General features: G+C 49.7%; 1 protein-coding gene across 1 annotated transcript in view; it reads left to right on the top strand.

Annotated features, from left to right (window-relative positions):
• LOC311350971 (potassium/sodium hyperpolarization-activated cyclic nucleotide-gated channel 4) overlaps positions 1–12,005 on the top strand; it is a gene marked incomplete at both ends in the record, with an annotated part of 17,063 nt that extends 5,058 nt beyond the window's left edge. The window contains 10 exons of the mRNA XM_084471062.1: positions 1,299–1,505; positions 2,438–2,660; positions 3,115–3,276; positions 4,772–4,990; positions 6,112–6,258; positions 6,603–6,843; positions 8,727–8,891; positions 9,319–11,223; positions 11,367–11,451; positions 11,759–12,005. Coding sequence (XP_084327188.1) covers positions 1,299–1,505; positions 2,438–2,660; positions 3,115–3,276; positions 4,772–4,990; positions 6,112–6,258; positions 6,603–6,843; positions 8,727–8,891; positions 9,319–11,223; positions 11,367–11,451; positions 11,759–12,005 — 3,601 coding nt within the window. The remainder of the gene's footprint in view (positions 1–1,298; positions 1,506–2,437; positions 2,661–3,114; positions 3,277–4,771; positions 4,991–6,111; positions 6,259–6,602; positions 6,844–8,726; positions 8,892–9,318; positions 11,224–11,366; positions 11,452–11,758) is intronic.
• Positions 12,006–15,000: the final 2,995 nt, after the last annotated feature.

Genomic DNA, 15,000 nt, shown 5'->3' with positions numbered 1-15,000 from the left:
ATCAGTATTCATTTTGTGAATATTTGTCTGAATCTCGGTATTTGATTCTATGTTAACTGATAGCAACACCCCGTGTCAGTGGCCCAGTGTAGTGGCTGCACATTAATATTACCATCCATCGTAAGCTCTAAAGCTATTATCCATATCTGTAGCATTATATGCATGACCCCCAGAATGTGCGACCATTCAGGGAGTGTGTTAAACCTTCTCTACTCAACACAACACCGTCAAGGTCAACACAAAATCCACCTGAGCTTTGCACCGGCGACAATATCCCCGTCTGCATGTCTGTGTTTCTCTAAATTAATCTCTGTTTAATGCCAGGGTTTAAACACACTGATTCATCTGTCGATATGAGTGAGGGAAAGCCAATGGGAAGTTTATGGATGTCTATGTGTGTGTAGGTATGTGTGTGTGTGTGTGTGTGTGTGTGTGTGTGTGTGTGTGTGTGTGTGTGTGTGTGTGTGTGTGTGTGTGTGCTTGTGTGCTTGCGTGCATGCATCTTTGTGTGGGTGTCTGCATGTGTGTGTATTTGGTTGTGTGTGTGTGTGTGTGTGTGTGTGTGTGTGCATGTGTGTATGTGTTTGGTTGTGTGTGTGTGTGTGTGTGTGTGTGTGTGTGTATGTGTGTGTGTGTGTGTGTGTGTGTGTGTGTGTGTGTGTGTGTGTGTGTTTTTGTGCACGTATGTGTGCGTGTGTCTGTGTCTGGGAAAGGTTTTGAGTCATACTAAATCACAGTCCAGCAGTAGCTCACAACATGAGGACACTGAATTAGTGCTCAATAACAATTGACCACAGGGCTTGAATGTAGCTTTACATATGAGCGAGACGGGGGGGGGGGGGGAAGAGTATCCGGGAGGGGAGAGCGAGAGAGAGAGAGAGAGAGAGAGAGAGAGAGAGAGAGAGAGAGAGAGAGAGAGAGAGAGAGAGAGAGAGAGAGAGAGAGAGAGAGAGAGAGAGAGAGAGAGAGCAGTCATTAAATTGCTCCACTGATATGGAAGAAGGATAATTTACATATTGGCAAAGCAATAAGCATAACAGATGATGTTATCATTAACATGAATTCAGGGTCAAATCAGTGTAATGTCTATTCAACGTTATATCAGGTTCAAGTTTATTGATATAGCACACTTGAACACAACATGTGCTTGACCAAGGTGCTGAACAAACAAAATACTAGGCCCACAATCAGAGTAAGGAAAGTAAATATAGATAATCAGGGACAATATGGGTTTAGTCAACTCTCTCTCTCTCTCTCTCTCTCTCTCTCTCTCTCGCTGTCTCCCTCTCCCCCTCTAGGTTCTACTGGGACCTGCTGATGCTGCTGCTGATGATGGGGAACCTGATCATCCTGCCGGTGGGCATCACCTTCTTCAAGGACGAGAACACGCCCCCCTGGATCATCTTCAACGTGGTGTCAGACACGCTCTTCCTGGTCGACCTGGTCCTCAACTTCAGGACCGGCATCGTCAAGGAGGACAGCACGGAGATACTGCTGGATCCACGGTCAGCGTGTGTGTGTGTGTGATGGGGTTGTGGTAGGTGGGAGTGTGTGTGTGTGTGTGTGTGTGTCTGGGAGTGTGTATGTGTTAAAATAGACACTGGTTATGCAGTTGAAAACATAATAAAAAAAGCCATCATCATTTCTTTTGAAAACATTTGCCAGTGGTGCAGAAAGTACATCTTCAAGTAAACATCCTCAAGTTCAGTAAAAGTCCTGTAATAACTACTATCCTCAAGCCAAATTGTAAAGCGGTTGATAATAACTGAACTCAGCTGTCAAAAGCAATAGTAGTTCACGCAATGACCTCATTCTGCCTAATGTTTTAAACATTATTCAAATCATGACAACCCTATTTGCACACCATTTCTAAAAGAAATTGGTAAAGCTGTTTAACATTTATTAGAATTGCAGTCATTAGATATACTTTATTGATACTCAAGGGGATATATAAGTATAATAGGAATAAATACAAATAAATATATAGTAAAGTAAAGTAAATTTAGTGAAGTCATTTGCTTTATATGCAGAGGAGTAGAAGCTTAACATCCATTTAGATGGAATTACTTACTTATTAAGTCAAGCACAGATGTCTATAACCCCAGTCCTTCCGTCTGATGGGGGCTTAAACAAATCTGCTGCACGGGAGATTTGCAGAGGTGACACGACCATCAGCCATCAGCCCCGGACATCTCTCCCCTCTCTCCCCTCTCTCCCCTCTCTCCCCTCTCTCCTCCTCCCTCCCTGCACCGGGGGAAGTTCCACGCCATGCAAATACTTTATTCACCCGTGCAAACTCCAACGCGCAAACTGCGCACGTTGTGATGAGTAACAGAGGCACCAACCACCGTCTCACTCCCCCTCCACCCCCTCCGCCCCCTCCACCCCCTCCACCTCCTCCACCCTCTACACCCCCCCCCCCCCCCCCCCCCCCCAGGGCCATCCGCCAGCGCTACCTGAAGAGCTGGTTCCTGGTGGACTTTGTGTCCTCCATCCCGGTGGACTACATCTTCCTGATGGTGGACCTGGAGGCCCGGCTGGACTCGGAGGTGTACCGGACGGCCAGGGCGCTGCGCATCGTCCGCTTCACCAAGATCCTCAGCCTGCTGCGGCTGCTGCGCCTCTCCCGGCTCATCCGCTACATCCACCAGTGGGAGGAGGTCAGTGAGGGGCGGAGGACATTGCTCACTGTGTACGACTGACATAAGGTAGACGCCTTCATCCACCGGTGGGAGGAGGTCAGTGAGGGCCGGAGGACATACTCACTGTGTCCGACTGATATAAGCTTTCACCAAAAATCACCAAAAATCACCAAATCAGACAGTGAAAACATTTTCAATACAGGTCATTAATGGCTCTGGGATGGGGTTTGGAGAGTGCATTGGGGTTTGAACCGAGAACATCTGGCCTGGGAGTCAACCCAAATCCCCCTTGGGGGACGGTTAATCACAAAGAGACCGTGGCAAAACCAAAACACCTACGACTCCAGCAGAGGAGTTTCATTCTAATAGGAGAATCTGAAGATATCTTGCACAAACCGTTTCCATACCCCACCCCCCCCCCCCCTCCCCGCCCCCCCCGCCGCCGGCCCCCCCCGCCTCTTCTTCTCCACAGATCTTCCACATGACCTATGACCTGGCCAGTGCCATGGTGAGGATAGTCAACCTGATAGGGATGATGCTGCTGCTGTGCCATTGGGACGGCTGTCTCCAGTTCCTGGTGCCCATGCTGCAGGACTTCCCCTCGGACTGCTGGGTCTCCAAGAACAACATGGTGGTACGTTTCCGGAGCTCAGCGATGTGCGTTTGTGTGTGTGTGTGTGTGTGTGTGCACATGCATGGTCGATTCAGAGACCTATCTGTACAATATTATATTTGGATATTGTTGTGGTGTGTGCTGTGTTTGTGGTGTATGTGTGTGTGTTTGGTTTGTGTGTGTGTGTGTGTGGGAGGGGGGGGGGGGGGGGCTTTGTGTGTGTGTGTGTGTGTGTGTGTGTGTGTGTGTGTGTGCTTTCATGTCGGTGTGCATATTGGATTTAGAGACAGATCTTTTTTTTGTCTGGACAAAGTAGACAATATTTCATATATATTGTTGTGTTGTGTGTGTGTGGGTGTGTGTGTGTGTTTGTGTGTGAATGAATGTGTGCATGTCGATTAGATTAGAGTGGACAATAGAGTGGACAACATCAAATTGTTATATTACTCAGGAGTATGTGTGAGCGCGAGCGTGTGTCTGCATGCAGAGGAGGTGTTTGGTCAGGCTGTGTTTTCTATTTAGTGGTGCTAATTGCATCATGCGGCAACATGTCCAGTTGGAATAAGATTGACGCTCATGCATCACAACCAAGATTTCCCCAATTAAAAATAATAAACTAGATCAGGCCGATGTGGGAACACACGTCAACCACTAAACGCCTTGGGGATTTTCTTGGGCGATTTTGCGTCACGAATTTAAAAAAAACACAACCGTAGACACAGATAGTGACACACAGGTACTAAACTATGAATAGCTGAATCATGTCTTACCTGTTGCCTTGGTGACTGTTGCTAGGATTGTGGATGCTGGGAGATTCCCCAGAGGAAGGTCCCTTCTGGACCATTCAGATCCCAGCAAGGATGTAATTGGTCTCACACACGCACAGCTTAACCACATCACACACACATCTGCCACACACACACACACACACACACACATGCTCATTTGGGTTGTACTAGCAATTCTGGTACTACTCGTACATAAATTGTATATCATTGGATGTTTTGTGTTGGCTGGGTGAAGTGTGGAGAGATTTTAAATGACCCAGCTGTTCAAGTTGTAATCTTGGCTCTTCTTCAGAGTGTTATTGGCCAAGAGTCTCTGAAGTACGTTCCAGAAATAAGCTTTAAGTACCCTCAGCAGAGCCTGGACCAGTTAAACACGGCTTTGTTTTTGTTAATGACTCTCACTCAACCTGACCTCCTCTCTTCTCCTTTTCTATTTTTTTCCACCAAAAGAGAATCAACTAACTTAAATCAGCCTTCGAGACGTTTCAGTTTGCCCCATTTGTTTTAATTAAAAAGCCAGTCTAGTGTATTTGTTTTTCTATCTACGTACGTTCCATTGGTCTCTAAACAATGGCATCTTATTGTCTTTTGATGATTATTCTTTGAAATGTTTTTCCAAAACGTGGTTCCCGCCCATGGGACCGCTATGCTACGCTACGCCTTGTGTCCGAGGGGGCCCTGTCTTAACGGCCAGCCCCCCCCCGGTCTGCTCCGCTGTACCCCTGCAGAACGACACCTGGGGCGTGCAGTACTCCTACGCACTGTTCAAGGCCATGAGCCACATGCTGTGCATCGGCTACGGCGCCCAGGCCCCCGAGGGCATGACGGACGTGTGGCTGACCATGCTCAGCATGATAGTGGGCGCCACCTGCTACGCCATGTTCATCGGCCACGCCACCGCCCTCATCCAGTCGCTGGACTCCTCCCGGCGCCAGTACCAGGAGAAGGTACCCATGCCCGGGGGTGTTGAGCGTGACCAGACGCCGGATCGCTTGACCGCTCTCATGTCCCCTGTTTTTACAAATTTGTTTTCTTCTGAAAAGCTTTTAATGACATTTATGTATCTTGACTAGGTACTAATCTTCTTCTATCTTACTTACTTATGTACAATGATGCCTACTGGTAAGCTATTAATATTGGGATTGAATCCCTTAACCTTGTGGTTGTGAGTCATATGACCCTGGGTCGGGAACCTTTTCTCTTGGCAAAACCAGTAATTAATTGCTTGTAGTTATTATATAATCACTGTTCAAGCTTTGAGGGAAGATATTAGTTCGATACAAATAATTTGCTACCGTTTAGGATGGGAAGAAGATTATAATATACTACTATAGATTTGCAAGCTTTGTCAATGTAGCTTTGTATCCCAGAAACAGATTAATGCAATGCAGTCTGTGCTCAATCAAATCAAATTTTGATAATACATACAACACATTATTTATTATTTATTTTTCATAATACATTATTATTCATTCTGGTTGGTCAGCCATCGTTTCCTGCATGACCCCTGCTCCAGGGAGAGTAGCGTATACTGACCATTACAGCCAGGTTTAGCTAGGGAGGGATCACATGACTAGCTCGCTGACTTTAGCAATAGATCTGCCCAGCATTGGGAAGACGCCAGTGATACACAAAGAGTGCATGGACAGAATGCGCACAGGTAGCCGGGTAGGAAGGTAGACAGACAGGTTGGCCCTCCAAACAGTTCATTCGGGCTGAATGAAACAATTTCAAGGGCTAATTACCGGCCTGCGACAGCCCGGGTTTTTGGATTGCATTTGATTCATTGGTTGTGGTCAGGATGTATAGAATTTGAACAAATAATAACAAAAGATGTTTCTTAAATAAATTGCCTTGCCTTTAATAATTTTAATAATAATTAATAATAATAATAATAATAATTTTATATTTAAAATGAGCGCCCTTCATTAAAGCATACTCGAAATGAAGATTCATTGTAAAAAAATATATATATATTTTTAGATCTTTATCCAAATGTTGAAGAACCAGAAACACCGGCGGTCTGTATCTCTCCCCCTCACCTGCGTGTCCTGCGGTGTCCCTCCAGTACAAGCAGGTGGAGCAGTACATGTCCTTCCACAAGCTGCCTGCGGACGTGCGGCAGAAGATCCACGAGTACTACGAGCACCGCTTCCAGGGCAAGATGTTTGACGAGGAGAACATCCTGGGAGAGCTGAGCGATCCGCTGAAAGAAGTAGGATGCGTGGATTACAAATATGTCTCAATCCACACACACACACACACACACACACACACACACAAACACACGCACACGCACACACTCACACACAACAATTACCGTCATGGGTGTACACACACAGAACCTTACCCGAGATCACACATTGTGCTCTACACTCCAGGATCCAATCAACAATCAACCAATCAATAGCTTCCCGTCCCGCACTCTCTCCCATTGTTTCTCTTCCCATCCTTTTGTTAATTTAATCTCTGCCTCCTCTTTCTCTCTTCCCATCCTTTGCTCCACCTCCTCTCTACCCCACCCTACCCCACCCCACCCCCCACCACCACCCACCCCAGGAGATCGTCAGCTTCAACTGCCGCAGCCTGGTGGCCAACATGCCGCTGTTTGCCAACGCCGACCCCAACTTCGTGACGGCGGTGCTCATCAAGCTCCGCTTCGAGGTGTTCCAGCCGGCGGACTTCATCATCCGCGAGGGCACGGTGGGCCGCAAGATGTACTTCATCCAGCACGGCCGCGTCGGCGTGCTCGCCCGCGGCAACCGGGAGACCAAGCTCAGCGACGGCTCCTACTTCGGAGGTGAGGATGGATGGTTAGGTCAGGTCGCTGTAGCACCATGGTTATGTGCCCTGGAAGCCCTGGAGCCCCCTCTAAACGGACAGTTTTGTGTCCTCACCTCTCTGCTATGACAGCCAGGGTGTGGTGACTCACTAAGCCCTGGCTGGGTGATGCATAGCAGCCAGAATGCTCAACCGGGAGGGGGCTGGTGGTGGATGAGGTGTGCATCTCCGCCGACCGCATCATCCCCCCCCCCACCCACCCACCCACATACACACACTCACTATTTACAATGCTTTGAGGGAGCAAAGTGCTATATTAATGCAATGAATTGTTGCTATTCTTTGTATTGTTTGAGATTCCTGGTTATAATGGGAGAGGGAAGCAGCAGTCATAACAGTAGAAGAGGTTATCGCTGTGTTTATGACAGGGGAGGGGAGGAACAATCTTTCTAGAAAGGTATTATTATGTGATTATACTTTCTTATATTGTTTGATATAGTATGATTAAATACAATGTCATCAAGTTAGAATCCAGCCAGTACTCACTGGTACGGCACTGTTAATCTGTAGACCCCTGCCTGTTCCTTATTATTGCTTACTGCCACGCATGCTGTAGTTTTCATAATTTCCCATCTGAAGCATTCTATTTGTAGCAGATTGACGTATTTTACACAGAAGTCCCCGGTCTGACTCATCAGCATTATTCAATCAGAGAACAGGTCTCTGGAAGCGTGGCTTACCACGCCAAAAGGAACGTCAGCGGTCCAAACCAATTAGATAACGTTATTATTGATTAAATCCATCTGAGTGTGTGTTTGTGTGTGTGCAATTTGCAGATACGCTTTGCTGATCATAGATGGCTGTCTGAGACAAGCAGCAAGCTGAGAAAGCATAATTAATGAGATGAAAGCATTTTAAGTCGTTTTTTAATTAGAAATGTGTGTGTTTTTTTGTATCGAGAGAGAAACATGCCTGGAAAAATCAGCTAGTAATATAACCTTACCATACTGGTTGTACCATAACAGCCCTTACTGAATCCATACTGCTTTAGAGCCACCTTTTGGATACCAATTCCAACACTGCTGCCAATAATGTATACCTCCACTGCCTCTAATGCTTACATTTATTTTTTATTAACATCTTCATCATAATGTGAATCAGAAATAAATAATGTATATCAGATTATGAATACATGTTGTGCATATACGTACATATATTTTCTGTATACTATATATTAGCTTATAGATTTATTTAAATTCCTATAAGCGTTGTGATTCCAATCCCATCAACAATGTGTCTCCTATTGAAGGGGAGTTCACTAGCAACCTTCCCTTAAAGTTACCCTCTCCTGTAGGGATGGGTATCGAAAACCGGTTCTTGTTGAGAACCGGTTCCGACTGTTTTGATTCCTTGGAATCGTTTGCCAGTTTTGCAAACGATTCCCTTATCGATTCCGAGCGGGCGCGAATGACGTATTTGCCACAGAATAACTTATCTTGTATTGTATGTTGTTAATTTCTACATACAAGAATATTTATTTTATTATTATTATACCTCAAGACAGTTTGTAAAGTCATCATGTTACTTCTAACTGAACTAAAGTTGATTCTAATTGACCTGTTTGTTCTCCTTTTTTCCAAATGAGAATCGATAAGAGAATCGATAAAGAACCGAATCGTTTAGCAGAATCGAAAATGGAATCGGAATCGCAAAAATCTTATCAATACCCATCCCTACTCTCCTGATACCATTCAGGAGAGGGTTTGGCATCCTCACACGAGAGAAACAAAATGAATAAATGAATCATTGCTTCCCGAGGAATTCTTTCAAGCCTTTCCCTCTGCCTTTCCTCCCCCCCCCCCCTCTCTCCACCCCTCGTCTTCGTCCTCGTCCCGCGTCCAGAGATCTGTCTGCTGACGCGTGGCCGCAGGACGGCCAGCGTCCGAGCGGACACCTACTGCCGGCTGTACTCGCTGAGCGTGGACAGCTTCAACGAGGTGCTGGAGGAGCACCCCATGATGCGTCGCGCCTTCGAGACCGTGGCGGTGGACCGACTGGACCGCATCGGTGAGGACTATGGAGCACAAAAGCCCCTCGGCGGCTGCTCGGTTTTTCTGTTTCAGTAGCGTACTAGGATTCACTAGGCTTCTGTTCTGCGTGGGCCTTTTCTTTTCCCCCCTCACAGAAAGGGCTTTGTGCGGGACCTCGCTGAATCCTTGTCCTTTTTCCATTCAATTCAGCCGTGTTTTGTAAAGGCATTCTCGCACTGTCCCCGGCTCAAGGTCGCGATCGTCTTATACAATGAAACGGGACGGGAATGAACGCAGAGTGAACACATTCATGGGACGCGGTCTGAAGCGATAGGACCTCGTGGATGGACCCTCCATGCTCTTCTCTGTTCGGTTTTACTTTAACACCTTTTATTTCAGGAATGTCCAGAGTGGAAACGTTTTCACCAGGTCGTCCTTTGTTTTGTTTTTCTCCTCCTCCGTAGGCCGGAAGAACTCTCTGCTCCTGCGGAAGTCGTCCCAGGGCGGTTCGCTGGCGGGGGGGAGTATAGGCCGGGGCGGGGGCCGTGGTGGTGGAGGGGGCCCCGGGGCCGGAGCAGGCCTGGCCATGGGGGGCCTGGGCTCCTGCGACAGCATGCTGGTGCAGCAGATCGTCAAACACGACAGCATGCCCGCCATGCAGGAGGCCATCGCCGCCGCCGCCGCCGGGCGGGGCGGGGCCCTGGGAGGGAGTGGCAGCGTGTCCCCCAGGCCCAGGCCCGTGATCTGGGCGCCGCTGGTACACGCGCCCCTGCAAACCGCAGCCGCCACCACCAACGTGGCCATCGCCCTCATGCACCAGCAGCAGCACCACCAGCAGCAGCAGCAGCTGCTGCAGCAGCAGCACGCGCTGGGCGGGGCCATATTCCTGCCGTCTCCTCTCATCTCGCCGTCCCCCTCCTCTTCGTTCCCCATGTCTCCGCCCCGCGGCTCCGGGCTGCAGCCCCTCCGGCCCTCCGTCAGCTCCCTCATCGGGATGATAGGGGTGGGCGGGTTGGGAGGCCTGTCCCCCAGAGGAGGGGGGTTCCCTGCCTCCCCCTCACAGATGGCCACTCCCCTCTGTGGGGGGCTGATCTCCCCGCCGGTGGCTCAAACCCCCGGCGCCGTTTCTCCCATGCCAGCCGCAGCTCACCTGGGAAGGACACATCATTACAGTCTCCGCCTCCAGTCTGACCACCCGTCTGTGATTGGTGGATCTCCGGGAACGCCCACAAGCGGCGGGGCCACCACTCCTCCACTGCTCAAAGTGGCGGCGAGCAACAACCCCCCCGCCGCGCCGTGCGCCCCGCCCGATGGCCACGGCTACATAATGAGCCAGCAGGGCGCCAAGGAAGCGCTGCTGCGTCACGGCGGGGCCGGCTCTCAGGGCCTGCCCGCCCTGGGTCGGCTCACCAAGGAGGCCAGGCTGCTGTCGGCCTCACAGCCCACCCTGCCTCACCGCTCCTGGGTCGGGGTTCACCCTCATCCCCCTCTGCACCGGAAGGCTTCTGGGGGCAACCTGCTGCCGCCCCCCTTCTTGCTGGGTCAACTCGCCAGAGGAGGGAGCGCAGGCATTCTGAGCTTTAATCCAAACGCTGCGCAACTGCCACTGGCGATGGCTCCCTTCGGCGGTCCCCAGGCCCAGAGCATGGCCCTCTTTCAGCCCGCGGTGGCGCAGTGTATCCCTGCACCCGTCCACCCCTACGCTGACGCTCACTGCGCCCCTATGCCCGCGCACCCAGCCACCGTCACGGGCACAGCCATGCCCGGCAAAGCAGTTCCCTTGCCCTCTTCTTGCTCCCCTAAGCAGACTCCCCTCTCCCCGGCCACCCCCGCCCCCGCCCCATCAGCCAGCCCCCCCGCGGTGCTCTCGCCGATAGCTCGGCCGAAGCCCGTTCCTCCCATTCCCTCTCGCTCCTCCTCTCCCCCTTGCGGCTCCACACCGCCTCCTCCTCCGTCCACCGGCGCCAGCCCAATGCCTCGCCCCAAGCCCGTCCCTCCACCCTCCCCGCGCTCGTCTTCTCCCTCTCCCTGCTCCACCCCTCCTCCTCCTCCTCCTCCTCCTCCTCCTCTACCCTTCATCCCCACCCCGGTCCCCATGCCGCCAACCTATGGGCCGAAGTCGTCGCTCGCCACATCCTCTCCCCCCTCCTCCCCTCCGGCCTGTCCCCAGAGTCCCAGAGCCAAGGCCTCCAACGCGTCTCCCTCCCAGTCTCCCCTGTCCAGCCTGAGTCCCGCTCAGACTCCCATCGCCTCTCCCACCCCGCCTCCCACCCCGCCCCGTCCTCACACCCCGACGTCCTCCCAAATGCCCACTCCCGCCTCAGCCCTGCTCCCCGGATCCCCCGGCTCTGCTCCCTCCCTGGGCGCGAGTCCGAGCCTGAGCCCAGCTTCCGCTACCCCTCTGTACCCCTCCCCGCACCCAGGGAAATCTCCCACGTCTCTCCCCATCCATCTCTCCGCCTCCGGTTCACCCAGAGCTTTGACCCCCAACTCAACCCTGGCCCCTCCCCAGATGCCAAGGCAGTCCCCAACCCAGATGCTCTCGATGACCCCAGTTCCGGCCCCCAACCCTGCTCCCACAGCTACCAGACCCCCCAGTAAAATAAAGTTCTCAGTGCATCCCGTGCTTCAGTCCCCTACCGGGCCTTCGCCTGCTGCAGGCAGCGCTGCAAAACCCCCTGATGCCGCCCCCAGAGCTGCTGTCTCGTATTCAGCCATCACCCCCACCAACACCACCAACACCACCAACACCACCAACACCACCAACACCACCAACACCACCACCACTACGTCTGCTGTCCATGCTGCGTCCTCCTCCAACACCCCCAAACAAGCACCGACCGCCGTGGCTGCCCCAACCCATTCTCCAAAACTCTGTGCGCACCCTGCAAACACTGCCCATAGCTCTCAGCCATCCGGCCATCCACCTGCTCCGTCCTTCCACGGCACAGCCCTCCCACAGGCGGCCTGTCCCCCGGCTGTCGCCGCCGCCGCCGCCGCCGCCGCTGTCACCGCCGTCACCGCCGTCACCGCCGTCACCGCCGTCACCGCCAAGACCGGCCCCCCCAACGCTGCCAAGAAAGACCCAGAGCTGCCTCTGGTCAGGAAGGACTCTGAGGGACTGAGACACAAACTCCCTGCCAACATGTAGAGGAGAAGGCGTCTGGAGAGGGAGAGAGTGAGCAGGTCCCAGCGGAGCCCATGAACTGCTTTTGTTGGGGCTCTGGGTTTTGTAGGGGCAGCTGTTTAGCAGAGCGGTTGGGGTTTACAGATGGCTAAAGCTGTTTTCTGTACCCCTCTCTGTTGGAGATGAACCTTACTTGAGGCGGCGGGCCACCGGCTTCCCGCGTCATGGGCATGTTGTATCTGACTCATTATCACAAACTGAATGTGATTCGTCATAAGTGAAGAGAACAACAGCTGTTTGTGAGATTCTTGACGAAGCAATCAATCCAGCGAGGCGCTATCTGTATATTTAGTGGGGCAGACTAGGGTAGAGTTAAAGGTTGAATCCAAGTGTAATCATATCTGTGATTGTGGAGGACGCCAGGGGCGCTGAAGGGGAAATGACATCAGAGCATATGTAGGCTAAAGCAATAGCTGGGAGTCAGGAGAGACAGTTGTATATCTGTGCATTTTTCTTAATCATAAAAAACAATAAGCTTTTAGTCTTATGAGGCACTGAGAAAACAAGGTGTAGGATATTATCAGATAGCAGTAAAAGAAAAAAACACAATCTTGTTTTAAAAAGAACAGCTAATGTGTCACTACATTTCCTCATGCAGCTAATCAGCAGACACTTCCAGGTTTTCCCTCTCGCTTCCCATTTCTCACCAAAGTGTAATACTTTATCATCGGATTAATAGCTATAAGGTTGTATTGAATTATTACTGTGAAGTTGTTCTCATAGCAATCCAAACTATTAGCAGCAGTTCTCTCGTAGTTTTGTTGTTCCAGATGCGTGGTGTTTAGCTTTTTCGAGTAAGACAAAGAAAGTCTTAAACCTTCATGGTCACACTGCAAAAAAACTGTTTAAAAAATGCTGTGTTTTTGTGTCATATCTAACACTGCTCCTTTGTACATTGTGGCTTTGAGTTCTATGTGTTCCACCTCGCTCCTTGTAAATAAGTTCAAGTCTGTGTTTGCCTCCTCGTCCCACAGTTTGTCTTTCCCTCTCGGCCATCTTGGCCTATTTTCATCTCCCTTATCAGAGCGGAAAATCACTCCATTCCTCTCACCTGTTTTTATTTTTGTGTTGTTTTACTATGGCCACCGTGCTCAGTTCCAGCCTCCTCCACTTATGTGTCATTTCGCCACGCCCTGTGTGGAGGTCCAGTGATGTTTGGTGTTTTGTGTGGTAGCTACCTGTTCCTGAATTAACCCCTTGATACCATGTTGCCTAGACTTTACATTCAAGGACCAAATCTTTATTTTATATTTATCTCAGCATTAGCTTTGGAGCAAACCTACGCCTAAACAACGCTATTAGAGAAAGATGATGGATGACATTGTTTGAAAAAGAGAAAAAAACATACTTGAGGAGGATGATGCAGAGGATGGTGAAGACAGCTGTATATCTGTGGTTGTAAGAATAAAGCAGATTTAGATATCAAATAGTTGAGTATGTACTTACTGAAGTGTGTTGACGTGTTTGCTTTAACGTTGTGTGTGTGTGTGTGTGTGTCTGTGAGTCTGTGTGTGTGTGTGCGTATGTGTGTGTTTACGTGTACACCTGTAATTACACTTATATATAATTATATCATTATGAAAGCATGACTGAACGAATTAAAAGGTTTTTGAAAGAATAAATGGGTTAATGTCTGAATGAATAGGATAATGACTTAATTAGCGGGGATGAATGAGTAGTCACTCCCTGAATGAATGGTTAATGACGGAATGAATGGAGAGTTAATGATTGAATGAATAAATTGGTTATTGACTGATGGATGGGTTAATGAATGAATGAATAGATGGGTTAGTGACTGAATGGATGGATGGGTTAGTGACTAAACAGATGGGTTAATGACTGAATGAATGGGTTAGTGAATGAATGGATGGGTTAGTGAATGAATGGATGGGTTAGTGAATAGATGGATGGGATAGTGGCTAAATGAATGGCTGGGTTAATGATAAATGAATTAAAATGGTTAAAAACGGGTCTACAGGTCCTTGGAGTATAAGGGCCCCTGGTGTGCGAGGCTCCAGGAGCGTTAATCCGGCTCCGCTCAGCAGAGGGCAGGTGACTCAAACGCAAGGTTAAGCCTGTGAATGTGGGGACACTTAGATCTCTCCGGCTCTTGACTGGAAGCAAACGAATATCCTCCCACATGAAGCCGGATTAGAGCCTGGTGTACCGACACGAGACACACACACACACACACACGCACGCACGCACGCACACACACACACACACACACACACACACACACACACACACACACACACACACACACACACACACACACACACACACACACACACACACACACACACACACACACACACACACACAGGACACTTCGATTGGCTGGGCTTCTCTATTTCCTTCGATATACCCACCCATATTGTCCTTCCTTGCCCCTTATAATGTTCAGGGGGCATTTATTTCCACCTGCTGAAGGTGGAAATTGTGCTGAAGGAGGAATTAATATTCTTAAAACAATACAAATATATATAAATATAATATTGGAAGGGTTTATGAAGACCAGTCGGTTGTTGAAGGACTAGAGTCATAGTCAGCATTATTCTATTTTCATTTTTATTTTTTTCTTTCTCGGGAATTAATGCAGTCACGTTACACGTCTTACAGTATGGGAGGACTTACTTGACCTCAGTTCCACCCTCTCCCTCTGCAGTAACGGCATATGGCCACTAGATGGAGCGCCATAGCTACATCTGTTGGAGCTGCTCTCTACCACTGCTGCCGCAGGAATACGGAACCGTTAAGATGACGTTGCGATGGAAGTTTTTACAGCGTTTATTGTTTTAAGCGAGGCCTGACAGCGTGGTTTTTGCCCCGATAATGTAACATGATGCCTATAATAGGAGCAGAGGGACTCCCTGGCACAGCGTGTATACACACAGGTTAATGATGGCAGGGCTGCACGGATTACAAGCCGTGAATAGGGGTGGGGTGGTGGTGTTCA

Source organism: Micromesistius poutassou, assembly GCF_964030765.1.
Source record: "Micromesistius poutassou genome assembly, chromosome: 8".
Lineage (NCBI taxonomy): Eukaryota > Metazoa > Chordata > Actinopteri > Gadiformes > Gadidae > Micromesistius > Micromesistius poutassou.
Note: the sequence above shows the minus strand (reverse complement) of the source record. Positions and strands in the feature narration are given on the sequence as shown.